Source organism: Ovis aries, chromosome 15 (assembly GCF_016772045.2).
Source record: "Ovis aries strain OAR_USU_Benz2616 breed Rambouillet chromosome 15, ARS-UI_Ramb_v3.0, whole genome shotgun sequence".
NCBI lineage: Eukaryota > Metazoa > Chordata > Mammalia > Artiodactyla > Bovidae > Ovis > Ovis aries.
In genome coordinates, this window is record NC_056068.1 from 35,675,248 (window position 1) to 35,690,895 (window position 15,648).

The 15,648-nt window shown below is 37.3% G+C and overlaps 2 protein-coding genes and 1 non-coding gene across 51 annotated transcripts in view; all 3 read left to right on the plus strand.

The window, feature by feature from the left end:
* Positions 1 to 15,648, plus strand: part of SOX6 (SRY-box transcription factor 6) — a 720,275-nt gene that overhangs the window by 116,646 nt on the left and 587,981 nt on the right. The gene's annotated exons all lie outside the window — the stretch shown is intronic.
* On the plus strand, positions 2,331 to 2,810 carry LOC101122667 (10 kDa heat shock protein, mitochondrial). The gene has a single exon (XM_004016125.5). It carries the CDS (start codon positions 2,379 to 2,381, stop codon positions 2,685 to 2,687), a length of 309 nt encoding a protein of 102 aa, XP_004016174.1. The 5' UTR covers positions 2,331 to 2,378; the 3' UTR covers positions 2,688 to 2,810.
* On the plus strand, positions 3,803 to 3,909 carry LOC114118603 (U6 spliceosomal RNA). The gene has a single exon (XR_003591842.1). It is a non-coding gene; the product is annotated as a U6 spliceosomal RNA (small nuclear RNA).

The following is a 15,648-nucleotide window of genomic DNA, read 5'->3' on the forward strand; positions in this document are numbered from 1 at the left end:
AAATTTAATCTCCAAATATCCTGTGCATCATAATTCTAGCATGCCCTATCCTCCAACTGCTTTAGTTTTCTCTGTATCATTTACCACCATTTAAAATACTGCTTATACTACTTATTTTTTAATTATTGCCTCTTTATTTAAATGTAAGCTGAGTGAAGCAGGGACTTTTATCCATTTTATTTATTTATATATCCATATCACTAGGTGAATAGACATTCAAAAATTTTTACAAAATAATGACTCTCAATGAGTTGAACTCTGTGTGCTCTTTTTCGAGATTTCCAAAAACACTAATGTATAAAGAAGTTCTACAGACACAACATTTGTTTAACCAAGAATTTTCTAAGCCTTTTGTTTAGTTTTAATTGAAATATAGTTGATTTTGAACTTTCCTGGTGGCTCATTGGTAAAGAATCTTTTTGCCAAGCAGGAGATGTAGTTTTGATCCCTGGGTTGGGAAGATCCCCTGGAGAAGGAAATGGCAACCCATCCACTCCAGTATTCTTGCCTGGGAAATCCCAGGGATAGAGGATCCTGGCAGGCTACAGTCCATGGGGTCACAGAAGAATCAGACATGACCTGGCAACAAAATAATAACAATGTTTGATTTACAGTGTGTTAATTTATGATTAATTAATAATTTTTTACCTAAACTTTTATAATCCTAGAACTTTATTGAGGTGTAACTTCTACTAATATCTCAGGAAATGAGTGTTTTATAGAGCACACTATGAAGCCACTGATTTAGAAGATTTTTATATTAGAAGGAGTTTTCCTAGGAAGTTGAAGTTTAGAGAGCCATTTAAAAAATATCTACTTGGGAAGTCCACTAAATTAATGTTCAACAGATTATGTCCAGGTGGCCAAATTTGACTCACTACCTATTTTTATAATAAAATTTTATAAGAACATATTTATGCCCACTTATTTATGTATTTTCTATGGCTGCTTTTGCTTTATTATGGCAGAATTGAGTGGATGTGAGAGATCATATAGCCCTTAAAGCTTAAATTATTTACTGTCTGGTCTTTTATAGAAAAGGCTTGCTGACCCTGGTTAATAAATGCCAAAGAAATTGTTGAGTACTTACTACTTTGTGAGCCCAACATGTTTGCTACATATCTTATATAGATCATCCATTTAGTTATTGTAATAATCTTTTGAGGTAGGCAATGTGATTATTATTATTTTAAAGATGAGGAAATTAAATAGAGAAATTAAACAATTGCCAGTAGTTACACATCTAAGTTACAGTGCCGAGATTTGAATTGAAGTCTGCTTAGTTTTCATTCTTCTCAATATAGTAGACTGCTTCTGGTTCCTCTTGTTCTAGTGAAGTGTGAAATAATGGAATAAAAAGCAAGTTTGAAAAAAATTCATACTGTGCAATGTAATTGTGACTCTGGAAGGTTAGCTATGTAAGAACAGCTGATTTTCTTTTATTTTGAGGTTCTGTGTGCTTACATTTACTTAAGCCTAGGGATGGTAAATATTATATTCTTTTAAAAGTTTATATTTGCAGAATAAGGTTTAAATAAGTAACTTCCCAGATACAAATTTTGTGTTTTCATACACTTTTAATATTTTAAGTAGATTCTGATACTTATTCATTTTTCAATTTAAAGAACATCCTTTTTTTCACTCTGATTAGTCTTTCATAGAGCTTATCCTAATAGAAAGGAGAGTATAAGTGAATATTTTAAGTGCAGCCATGACCATAATAGTAATAATTGCTGCCATTTATTGAGTACAATAAGTGCCAGGAGACTGTACTAATTGATTTGTACTTATTTAATCTTAGCAATAAATCTGTGAGACAGTATAATATTATTATGTGCATTTTATAGATGAGGAAACTGAAGTTACTTATCAAGAAAAAAGTAGTTTTTCTTATTGCATATTTCACAGAAATATTGCTGATTCAAAGGAAGTTAAGGAATCCTATTGGCTAAATTAAAACTTCATTATACAGTAGAGTGGATGTGTGCCATGTGAGTATTTTCCCATGCTATTAACTAGGATTCTAAATGAAAGGTTTAATTAACTCATATTATACCTTGTACTGGGCTATATTTTAATTAAACTTTCCCCTATTTTTAGATGTAATATATATTAATAGAATTCATATTACTAATTTACTAATTAAGGAGATTTTCTTGCATGCTATTCACAGTTCAGAAAAAAACTTCTTGAGAGTTGGTCAAGATAGTGACATTTGCAAGTGTGAATTCTGTATAAAATAAAATTGTATACTTTTTTCCCACTTAAGTATTTTTTCCACTTAAAAATGTTCAGCATTATGGAATTTTATAAAAATACAAAAAGTGGTTTTTTGCCTGTGGCGTGAGAGCAGAGTACGAACTGCGGCAGCCGGAGTTATGGCAGGACAGGCATTTAGAAAGTTTCTTCCCCTCTTTGACCGAGTATTAGTTGAAAGAAGTGCCGCCGAAACTGTAACCAAAGGAGGCATTATGCTTCCAGAAAAATCACAAGGAAAAGTATTGCAAGCCACGGTGGTAGCTGTTGGATCCGGCTCTAAAGGAAAGGGTGGAGAGATTCAACCAGTTAGTGTGAAAGTTGGAGATAAAGTTCTTCTCCCAGAATATGGAGGCACCAAAGTAGTTTTAGACGACAAGGATTATTTCTTATTTAGAGATGGTGACATTCTTGGGAAATATGTCGACTGAAATAAGTCACTATTGAAATGGCATCATGTGAAGCTGCCCATTCCACTCAAGTTCTGAAATCTTTCATCATGTAAATAATTTCCATGTTTCTCTTTTATAATAAACTAATGATATCCAAGCTAATGACATCCAGTGTCTAAAATTTAGTTTCACTGTACTGGTATAAACATTTCCAAATAAAAATAAGTAAATCAATGGTTAAAAAAAAAAATACAAAAAGTGGAAAGAAAATAATTTACCCCTAGTTCCCTTGTGGCTCAGCTGGTAAAGAATCCACCTGCAATGCAGGAGACCTGGGTTCAAACCCTGGGCTGGGAAGATCCCCTGGAGAAGAGAAAGGTTACCCACTCCAGTATTCTGGCCTAGAGAATTCCATGGACTGTATAGTCCATGGGGTCGCAAAGAGTCAGACAGGACTGAGCGACTTTCACGTTCACTTTCAGTCCCATACTCGATTGGCAACCTTTGTTAACCTCTTGGTAGTTCCTCACAGTTGTTTCCTTAACTTAAGCATCGTCTTTTTTTTTTTTTTTTGAAGTAGGTAGATATAATTTTTATCCCTTTTTTTTGGCCTCACATTATGACATAAGCATTTTCCTGTGCTATTATCCAGGGTTCTAAATAAAATTTTTAATAACCACATAATCTTATGCCTAGTGAGTGGATGATATTTTACTTAGACTATCTCTTATTTTTAGATACAGGTTACTTCAAATTATTATTATTATTACCATTTCATCTCTTTTATTCTTTTGCATTTTAAATCACAAAAGTGTTCATGTTTATGTCCAGAACTCAAATATGGAAATATATAAAGTGAAAAGTCAACATCTTTGTTCCACTATGAAGACTTTTCTGGGTATCCCTTTAGAATTTTTCTGTGCCTATGTAAGCACATTTATATCTATCCTTATTTTACATAAATAGGATCTATCACTCACCTCTTTGATTTTACTTTTTTGAATAATGCTGGAATAAATATATTTGTGTAAAAATTATTTTTGTGTTTATGACTGATTCCTTAAGATCAATTTTTAGAAGTAGAGCTGGGTCAAAGTGCTGAACATTTTGAAGGAAGGCTTTTACTAAATCTGCCAGTTTAAAACACTGCTATTGTGCTCGCTTCGGCAGCACATATACTAAAATTGGAATGATACAGAGAAGATTAGCATGGCCCCTGCACAAGGATGACACACAAATTCGTGAGTGTTCCATATTTTTTAATTTCAAGATTTGTATGGAAATACAAAAACCTTGAATAGCCAAAGCAATCTTGAGAAAGAAGAATGAAACTGGAGGAATCAACTTGCCTGACTTCAGGCTCTACTACAAAGCCACAGTCATCAAGACACTATGGTACTGGCACAAAGACAGAAATATAGATCAATGGAACAAAATAGAAAGCCCAGAGATAAATCCACACACATATGGACACCTTATCTTTGACAAAGGAGGCAAGAATATACAATGGAGTAAAGACAATCTCTTTAACAAATGGTGCTGGGAAAACTGGTCAACCACTTGTAAAAGAATGAAACTAGATTACTTTCTAACACCACATATAAAAATAAACTCAAAATGGATTAAAGATCTACATGTAAGACCAGAAACTATAAAACTCCTAGAGGAGAACATAGGCAAAACACTCTCAGACATAAATCACAGCAGGATCCTCTATGATCCACCCCCCAGAATTCTGGAAATAAAAGCAAACATAAACAAATGGGATCTAATTAAAATTAAAAGCTTCTGCACAACAAAGGAAAATATAAGCAAGGTGAAAAAACAGCCTTCTGAATGGGAGAAAATAATAGCAAATGAAGCAACTGACAAACAACTAATCTCAAAAATATACAAGCAACTTATGCAGCTCAATTCCAGAAAAATAAACGACCCAATCAAAAGATGGGCCAAAGAACTAAATAGACATTTCTCCAAAGAAGACATATGGATGGCTAACAAACACATGAAAAGATGCTCAACATCACTGATTATTAGAGAAATGCAAATCAAAACCACAGTGAGGTACCACTTCACACCAGTCAGAATGTCTGCAATCCAAAAGTCACCAAGCAATAAATGCTGGAGAGGGTGTGGAGAAAAGGGAACCCTCCTACACTGTTGGTGGGAATGCAAACTAGTACAGCCACTATGGAGAACAGTGTGGAGATGCCTTAAAAAATTGCAAATAGAACTGCCTTATGACCCAGCAATCCCACTGCTGGGCATACACACCGAGGAAAACAGAATTGAAAGAGACACATGTACCCCAATATTCATCGCAGCACTGTTTATAATAGCCAGGACATGGAAGCAACCTAGATGTCCATCAGCAGATGAATGGATAAGAAAGCTGTGGTACATATACACAATGGAGTATTACTCAGCCATTAAAAAGAATACATTTCAATCAGTTCTAACGAGGTGGATGAAACTGGAGCCGATTATACAGAGTGAAGTAAGCCAGAAAGAAAAACACCAATACAGTATACTGACACATATATATGGAATTTAGAAAGATGGTAATGATGACCCTGTTGCAAGACAGCAAAAGAGACACAGATGTGTGGAGCGGACTTTCGGACTCTGAGGGAGAGGGAGAGGGAGAGGGTGGGATGATTTGGGAGAATGGCATTGAAACATGTATACTATCATATAAGAAACGAATCACCAGTCTATGTCTGATGCAGGATACAGGATGCTTGGGGCTGGTGCACGGGGATGACCCAGAGAGATGTTATGGGGAGGGAGGTGGGAGGGGGAGTTCATATTTGGGAACGCATGTACACCCGTGGTGGATTCATGTCAATGTATGGCAAAACCAATACAGTATTGTAAAGTAAAATAAAGTAAAAATAAAAATTTAATTAAAAAAAAAACACTGCTATTTTAGGAAGAGTATGCTAATGTCACCAAATAATAGATCATGGTATTGTTATGGATATAACATATTTAGTTACATTGTTTGTGAATGTAAAATATTTATATTCACCTACTCTGAATTTTTAAAAAATTTAATATAATTAAAAAATTTTAATTGCAGTATAGTTGCTTTATGCTGCTGTGTCAGTTTCTGCTGTACAGAAAAGTGAATCAGCCATATATATACGTATATCCTCTGCTTTTTTTGGACTTCCCTCCATTTAGGTCACCACAAAGCACCGAGTAGAGTTCCCTGTGCTACACAGTAGGTTCTCTTTGCTGCTAAGTCGCTTCAGTCGTGTCCTACTCTGTGTGACCCCATAGACGGCAGCCCACCAGGCTCCCCCGTCCCTGGGATTCTCCAGGCAAGAACACTGGAGTGGGTTGCCGTTTCCTTCTCCAATGCATGAAAGTGAAAAGTGAAAGGGAAGTCGCTCAGTTGTGTCCAACTCTTCGCGACCCCATGGACCACAGCCTACCAGGCTCCTCTGTCCATGGGATTTTCCAGGCAAGAGTACTGGAGTGGGTGCCATCGCCTTTTCCATAGGTTCTCTTTAGTTATCTGTTTTATACACAGCAGTGTATATATGTCAATCTCAATCTCCCAATTCATCCCACCCCCTTCCCCCTTGATATCCATACATTTTTCTCTATGTCTGTCTCTTTCTTCTTTGAAAATAAGATAGTCTTTTTCATTTTTCCAGATTCCACATACATGTGTTCACATACAATATGTATTTTTCTCTTTCTAACTTACTTTACTCTATATGACAGTCTCTAGGTCCATCCACATCTGTACAAATGACCCCATTTCATCTTTTTTGTGACTGAGTAATATTCCATTGTATATAAGGGCCACATCATCTTTATCCATTCCTCTGTTGATGGACATTTAGGTTGCTTCCATGTCCTGGCTATTGTAAATGGTGCTGCAGTGAACATTGGAGTGCATGTATCTTTTTGAGTTATGGTTTACTCTGGGCAAATACCCAGTAGTGGGATTGTTGGGTCATATGGTAGTTCTAGTTTTAGTTTATTAAGGAACATACTGTTCTCCATAGTGGTTTAATCAATTTACATTCCCACCAGCACTGTCAGAAGGTTCCCTTTTCTCTACACCCTTTCCAGCATTTGTTGTTTGTAGATTTGTTGATGATGGCCATTCTGACTGGTGTGAGGTGATACCTCATTGTAGTTTTGATTTGCATTTCTCTTATAATTAGTGGTGTTGAGCATCTTTTCACGTGTTTGTTGGCCATCTGTATGTCTTCTTTGGAGAAATGTCTATTTCTAGGTCTTCTGTCAATTTTTAAATTTTTTGTATTGAGCTGCATGAGCTGTTTGTATATTTTTGAGATTAATCCTTTGTCAGTTGCTTTGTTTGCAAATATTTTCTCCCATTCTGAGTGTTGTCTTTTCATCTTGCTTATGATTTCCTTTGCTGTGCAAAAGCTTTTAAGTTTAATTAGGCCCTGTTTGTTTATTTTTGTTTTTATTTTCAATACTCTAGGAGGTGGATCAAAAAAGATCTTGCTGAGATATATGTCAGTGTTCTGCTTATGTTTTCCTCTAAGAGTTTTATAGTGTCTGGCCTTACATTTAGGTCTAAATCCATTTTGAGTTTATTTTTGTGTATGATGGTAGGAAATGTTTTAATTTCACCCTTTTAAATGCAGCTGTTCAGTTTTCCCAGCACTACTTATTGAAGAGACTGTATTTTCTCCATTGTATATTCCTATTTGGATGGATTTATTACTAGGCTTTTTTGTTGCAATGGTAAAAGGAATTGTTTCCTTAATCTCTCTTTCTGATCTTTTGTTGCTAGTATATAGGAATGCAAGGGATTTCTTGTGTTTCCTTATTAATTTTCTGTCTGGTTTATCTATCCATTTGTATAAGTGGAGTATTAAAGTCCTCCACTGTTATTGTGTTACTGCCAACTTCCCCTTTTATGGCTATTGTTGTTGTTTGGTTACTAAGTCATGTCCAACTCTTTGTGAACCCATGAACTATAGCATGCCAGGCTTCCTTGTCCTTCATCATCTCCCTGAGTTTGCTCAAACTCATGTCCATTGAGTCAGTGATGCCGTCCAACCATCTCATCCTCTGTCACCTTCCTCTCCTCTTGCCCTCAGTCTTTCTCAGCATCAGGGTCTTTTCCAGTGAGTCAGCTCTTCACATCAGGTAGCCAAAGTATTGGAGCTTCAGCTTCAGCATCAGTCTGTCCAGTGAATATTCAGGGTTTCCTTTAGGATTGACTGGTTTGATCTCCTTGCTGCCCAATGGACTCTCAGGTCTTCCCCAGCACCACAATTCAAAACATCAATTCTTCAGAGCTTAGCCTTCTATATGGTCCAACTCTCACATCCATACATGACTACTGGAAAAAACATAACTTTGACTATAAAGAACTTTTTTGGCAAAGTGATGTCTCTGCTTTTTAATACTCTGTCTAGTTTTTTCATAGCTTTCCCTCCATGGAGCAAGCATCCTAATTTTGTGGCTGTAGTCACCATCCACAGTGATTTTGGAGCCCAAGAAAATGAAATCTGCCACTGTTTTCACTTTTTCCTATTTATTTGCTATGAAGTGATGGGACCAGATGCCATGATCTTAGTTTTTTGAATGTTGAGTTTTAAGCCAGCTTTTTCACTCTCCTCTTTCACCTTCATCAAGAGACTTTATTTCCTCTTCACTTTCTGTGTGTAGAGTGATATCATCTGCATATCTGAGGTTGTTGATACTTCTCCCAGCAATCCTGATACCAGCTTGTTTTTCATCCAGCCCAGGATTTCGCATGATGTGCTCTGCGTATAAGTTAAATAAGTAGGGTGACAATATACAGCCTTGACATACTCCTTTGCCAATTTTAAACCAGTCTGTTGTTCCATGTCTAGTTCTCCCTGTTGATTCTTGACCTGCATACAGGTTTTTCAGGAGGCAGATAAAGTGGTCTGGTATTCCCATCTCTTTCAAAATTTTCCAGAGTTTGTTGTTATCCACAGAGTCAAAGACTTTTGCGTAGTCAATGAAGCAGATTTTCTGGGAGGATTCCTTTACTTTTTCTATGATCCAGCAGATGTTGGCAATTTGATCTCTTGTTCCCTTGACTTTTCTAAATCCAGCTTCTACATCTGGAAGTTTTTGGTTCACATACTGTTGAAGTTTAGCTTGAAGGATTTTGAGCATTGTTTTGCTAGTGTGTGAAATGAGCACAACTGTGTGGTAGTTTGAGCATTCTTTGGCATTGCCTTTCTTTGGGATTGGAATAAAAACTGACCTTTTCCAGTCCTGTGGCCACTGCTGAGTTTTCAAAATTTGCTGGCATATTGAGTATAGCACCTTCGCAGCATCATCTTTTAGGATTTGAAATAGCTCAGCTGGAATTCCATCACCTCAACTAGCTTTGTTTGTATTAATGCTTCCTAAGGCCCACTTGACAATCACACTTCAGGATGCCTGGCTCTAGATGAGTGACAATACCATCATTTTTATCTGGGTCAACAGGACCTTTTCTGTACCGTTTTTTTCTGTGTATTCTTGACACCTCTTCTTAGTCTCTTGGGCATCTGTTAGGTTCTTGCTGTTTCTGTCCTTCATTGTGCCCATCTTTGCATGGAATGTTCCCTTGGTATCTAATTTTCTTGAAGATATCACTAATCTTTCCCATTCTATTGCTTTCTTTTACTTCTTTGCATCATTCATTTAGGAATAATATTGTGTTCAGTTCAGTTCAGTTCAGTCACTCAGTTGTGTCCGACTCTTTGTGACCCCATGAATTGCAGCATGCCAGGCCTCCCTGTCCATCACCAACTCCCGGAGTTCACTCAGACTCACGTCCATCAAGTCAGTGATACCATCCAGCCATCTCATCCTCTGTCGTCCTGTTCTCCTCCTGTCCCCAATCCCATCCAGCATCAGAGTCTTTTCTAATGAGTCAACTCTTTGCATGAGGTGGCCAAAGTACTGGAGTTTCAGCTTTAGCATCATTCCTTCCAAAGAAATCCCAGGACTGATCTTTTGAATGGACTGGTTGGATCCCCTTGCAGTTCAAGGGACTCTCAAGAGTCTTCTCCAACACCACAGTTCAAAAGCATCAATTCTTTGGTGCTCAGCCTTCTTCACAGTCCAACTCTCACATCCATACATGACCACTGGAAAAACCATAGCCTTGACTAGACAGACCTTTGTTGGCAAAGTAATGTCTCTGCTTTTCAATATGCTATCTAGGTTGGTCATAACTTTCCTTCCAAGGAGTAAGCGTCTTTTAATTTCATGGCTGCAGTCACCATCTGCAGTGATTTTGGAGCCCCCCAAAATAAAATCTGACACTGTTTCCACTCTTTACCCATCTATTTCTGAAGTGATGGGACCAGATGCCATGATCTTCGTTTTCTGAATGTTGAGCTTTAAGCCAACTTTTTCACTCTCCTCTTTCACTTTCATCAAGAGGCTTTTGAGTTCCTCTTCACTTTCTGCCATAAGGGTGGTGTCATCTGCATATCTGAGGTTATTGATATTTCTCCCAGCAATCTTGCATTCCAGCTTGTGCTTTTTCCAGCCCAGTGTTTCTCATGATGTACTCTGCATAGAAGTTAAATAAGCAGGGTGACAATATACAGCCTTGATGTACTCCTTTCCTATTTGGAACCAGTCTGTTGTTCCATGTCCAGTTCTAACTGTTGCTTCCTGACCTGCATATAGGTTTCTCAAGAGGCAGGTTAGGTGGTCTGGTATTCCCATCTCTCTCAGAATTTTCCACAGTTTACTGTGATCCACATAGTGTTTGTAAGAATATTTTCTCAGGGCCTCCTCTGTTAGTGTCATTGCTTGCACAGTGAGCTACAGCCAACCCCCACCTCCCTAGGATGCCCTCTGGGGGTACTTCTAGAAGGTACTTCTGGAGGCACTTCTAGGTCTAGGTCTCTGGACCTTCTGTAGGTACTGGCAGACCAACTCAGACTCTGACCTCTCCAAGCTCCCACATGTAGCTCCCCTCAAAGTCCACAGCTGCTAAAATTTGCCCTGTTTCATTTGTGGGAATACTTGTTGGCTCCCCTGGTGGCTCAGAGGTTGAAGTGTCTGCCTCCAATGCGGGAGACCCAGGTTCGATCCCTGGGTCAGGAAGATCCCTTGGAGAAGGAAATGGTAACCCACTCAAGTATTCTTGCCTGGAGAATCCCATGGCCGGAGAAGCCTGGTGGGCTATAGTCCATGGGGTCACAAAGAGTCAGACACGACTGAGCGACTTCACTTTCACTTTCACTTTCTTTTGTTGTCTGTTCAGATATTCCACAGACACAGGATTTACCAAGATGATCATGGGGACTTAATCCACTGCATGTGTAGATCCCTGGAGAGATTTCTGTTCTCTTCCTCAGTCGCACCATCCTTGGGGCTCAGCTTTGGTTTTGGCCCCACCCCTGCGGCAGAGCCTGGCAGGCAGTTGCAGTAGACTGGGGCATGCTGTCTCCGGTGGGAGTCCTTCCACCTGCCTGCAGAGGCAGGGAATGGGACGGCCTCACCCACTGCTTGCCACTTAACAATGGCTCCTTGTTTCCTAGGCAGACCTTGCTTCCTCGAGGGGCATTCTAGGCCACAGAACTCTTCACTCCCATCCCCTCAGTTGTATCCATGTGGCTAATAGTGGTTCTCTCCCTGGATCCACTCTTAACCCCATGCTGAAGCACTCCAGCCCCACCAGCATTGGTGTGGTCCCATCGCAGGCAGGGCTGATTCCTGAGGAGGCTTTGAGGTGGGTGGCTCTCAGAACCCTGGAGGCTATGCAGGAGAAGGATATCTTGGCTTGAGGAGTGGGTGAACCTTCTCAGATGGGTGCCTCCTAGCGGTGGCCTCATCCCTTGTGCAGCACTCAACAATGATGCCTTGCTTCTATGGTGTCCCAGGCTTTTTTCAGAAACTTTGCTGGTTGTGGACTTACTCTTGTTACTTCAGGTTGTCTTTTCACAGCCAACAGCTGTCCTTTCCTTAGATCTGTGCTGCAGACCACCCTTTCCAGCACCCAGCCCTCCTCCACAACAGGAGACACACAACTGAGGCTGGGGTGTGCAGGGCTGTGGCACAGACCATGCTTTCAGTTTACTTTGTCCTGTTTAGTTTGTACAATTTACTTACTTTGTCCTGTTTTCCACAGACTGCTGCATTCTCCTTCCATCCCCTGAAGGTCCCTTTCTGTCCCAGCTGATTTCCCCACTGTGAGGGGAGTGGTTTTTCTGAATGTGGGAACTCCTCCTCACTTTTATCTTCCTGCCAGAATTGCTGGTTCCTTTTTTGATTTCTCTTTTCATTTTTTCTTTCTTTTTTTCCAACCCAAATGTGAGGCGGTTTTTCTTGTCCTTTTAGGTATCTGAAAGCGAAAGTGAAAGTGAAGTCGCTGAGTCGTGTCTGACTCTTAGCGACCCCATGGACTATAGCCTACCAGGCACTCCGTCCATGGGATTCTCGAGGCAAGAGTACTGGAGTGGGTTGCCATTGCCTCCTCCGAATCCTCAGCAGGTGTTCTGTGAAACTGTTCCACTTATAGATATATTCTTCATGTACTTGTGAGGATAAATGAATTTGCATCTTCTTATTCTGCCGTCTTGACTCCTCCCACCACATACACTGAATTTTTTAAAATCGGGGTATATCTAGTCATTTTCCCTCTAAAGTAGATTTAAACCTACCATTTTAGATTTGCATTATTGTTATTCCTACTGTTATTATTTAAGATTATAATTTTAGCATCATTTTTAGGATTATAGTTTAGTATTTAAAAAGTTGTATTTGTATCTTAATTAAGTCATTATCTAATTTTTAATTTATTTAAAAATAAAAATCCTTTTTTTCTGATTATGCAAAAAAAGATCTTAATGCATGTAAAAAATTCAGATAATAGGGAAATAGAGAAAAGAAAATTTCAGTGATAATCTCAGCACTTATTAATAATCTTTTGCTTCATACTCTTTCTTTTTCTATTTATGCATATATATATAAGTATAGATATAGATGTGAACATTCATAATTAACATTTTTCTATATATGATTTTTTGTGCTCATTTACATGCGTATCCATATAGTAGTTTATGTGTCTTTTTAAAACAATTAAAAAAAAATACAGATGCTTCATCCACCTTTTTTCCCCACAATAACAATATGTGGTGAGTATCTTTCTTCTTGATAAATATGGATTTTTATAATGAATACATTGTACTTGATTTTGTGGTTGTACTCCACTTATTTGAATATTGATTAATCATTGGTTGTCTCCAGCTACTTCCTATTATAAACACCCCTTCATGAGCATTTTTGCATGTATGCTCTTTACCCACTTTTCCAATAATTTCTTTAAGATAAAATAGGAGTACAATTTTTGTATCAAATGATAATGTACATTTAAATTTTGGATATTTTAGAAAGAATATTTTTTACTTTTTTAATATACTTTTCCATATTGTTTAAATTTCTTCTGCAAGTGGTATAGGAATTGCATCATTGTCAACCTGCCCTCAGAAAGGTTGTGCTATTCACTAGTGAAGGAGAGTGCCCCAGTTCCTCATGCTCATGAATATATTACATATGAGCAATATTTTAAAGATTTATCTTATTTTGAGATATACATCACTGTACTACTTAGCATTTTAAAAACTGTGATATTGAATAATATTTTAGCTTATTTTATTTTTTAGTTTTCTCTTTTGTAAATATTTCATTTATCTTTGTGGGCTCTTTTTCTAATTTTTCCTTATTGATTTGATGTTCTGTTTTGTAATACTATACCAAAATATGCTTTTCTTTTTCCTGATTTTTGATTTGTTATTGGTCTTTTTTTTGATACAAAAGTTTCAAATTTTCAATGTAGTCCATTTTATTAATCTTTTCCTCATTTTAATGTCATGCTCACAATGATCTTTCTTATTTAAAGATTATACAAATAGTCACTTAAATTTTCTTGAAGATTAATTGTATTTTTAATTTTTACATTAAAAAAATCCATCTGGAATTTATTTTAGTGTAAAGTGGGGGCGGAGATTCAATATTATTTTTTCTAAGTGTCTACTCATTCACAGCATCATTTGTTGAATAGTTTATCCTTTCTCCACTGATTTGAAGTGTCACTTAGATAAAAGACTGAATTTTTCTATAAGTTGTCATTTATCTCTAGATTTTCTATTGTTTATTGATCTGCCTGTTATTCCTGTGCCAATAATAAACTGCCTGAACTTTTGTACTTTACATTGCACATTTAAATCTGAAATTTATTTGAATTATTTTATTATTGGAAAGGAGTTAAACTTGTATATTTAATTTTTGAAACCATCTTAAATTTAATTATTTAATATAAATATAATATCATTGTCCTTAGAATATTTCTCTTTTAAGTTTTAGAAGCTTCCTAATTGTGTGTGATATATATGCTAAATATTTTCACCTTTCTACGTGAATGGCTCCTCTGTCTGATAAAATTATTCTGGGAATCTACTCTGGGGTAGAAAATGCAAGAAAGAGGCTCTGAATTATAGGCTTATGTGTGGACTTGGCATAGTGCCTGTCCCAGAGAAATATGGTGGCTGAAGGACAGTGGTAGGATCAATGTATAGACCCTGTATGCAAGACAGCAAAAAAGACACAGATGTGTATAGCGGACTTTTGGACTCAGAGGGAGACGGAGAGGGTGGGATGAAAAAAAAAAAAAAAAAGAAATGATGGGATTTAGAATCTTATAAAAGAAGCTCTTTTAGCATCAGAACCAATAGATTTTGAAAGGGCTAGGATCTGAAATATTAACAAATGCTACTTAAATGAAACATGGAAAGTATACTAGCTTTGGAACCAGAGAGCGTGAATTTGAGTGCCGACTTTGCCACTTACCACCTTCTTAAATATTTAATCCCTTTAAGTTTCAGTTTTTTTCTTTTTAAAATAAGGATAGTATATTTATTTATGTATCTTTGATATGTTTCATGGATGCATATGTGTGCATGCACGTGTGCATATATGTGCACACACACACACACAGAGGGAAAAAAAAAAAAAAGCGAAATTAGGGAAATTCCAAGACAAGAAGTATACAGAGATTGGTGGTTGATTGGGACTGAGGGAAATGGGAAGATATTGGCTCCAGAGAAATCTATTTCACACCAGATTTGTAACCCCTTTCCATTTTTCAAAGTGTATATTTTCAAATGAATTAAGTGTGAGACAACATAGTGAAACTGACATGGTGTGAGAGAAGTGAATGCTAACTATCCCATTTCACAGATGAAATAATAGGAGATATTTATGTTCTTCATAGAATAGACATGAGCCCAGGTAATTGGAAGCTGTGGCTTAAAATGAAAGTTGTCACCAGCTTGTCATATAGTCCTAAGTGAGTTATGTGCCTATAAACTTGGGTGCATCTCATCCTGCTATTCCTATTTTTCACTTAGTAAGTAGGACAGTCTGAGAGATGCCAGGCCAGGTCTTGTCTGGCCTTCCCAGTGAGATCTTTAAATTTTTATGAAAGGCATTCAGAAAAGAATAAGCAGGATCTCTCTACATGATTCTCTTCATGTAGAGAGAATCTTTGTTTCTGAGAGTGAGCAAAAGAATGATGTCTCAAAAGGACTAAATCCATAGTGTGTGACTGAGCTCCCTGTAGACATGCACCATGTAGTTATCGGGTGTGATGATGAGGTAGCATTGCCAAGGTCATGTACTCTTAAGACATTCTTCTTTAAAAAGTGAGTGGTTATATCATCCACTTGGGCACATTTCTATGGAATCACAGAGAAAAAGCAAAAACGGAAATACATATGGAAGACATATATACCATCTAGGAAGCATTTTCTCGTCTCTAACTCTTATGAAAACCTTGAGAGGTAAATGTCACCGTCCCCATCTTCTATACATATTCTTTATTTCAGAAAATTCATTTACATAGTTTTATAGTTTGTTTTCTTCATCTAATGTATTTCACACAAAGCTGTAATTATTTGTCTCTTTTACAAGGTTGTGAACTCTGTGAAGTCACCAGGTCTGTGTCATTCATTTTTGT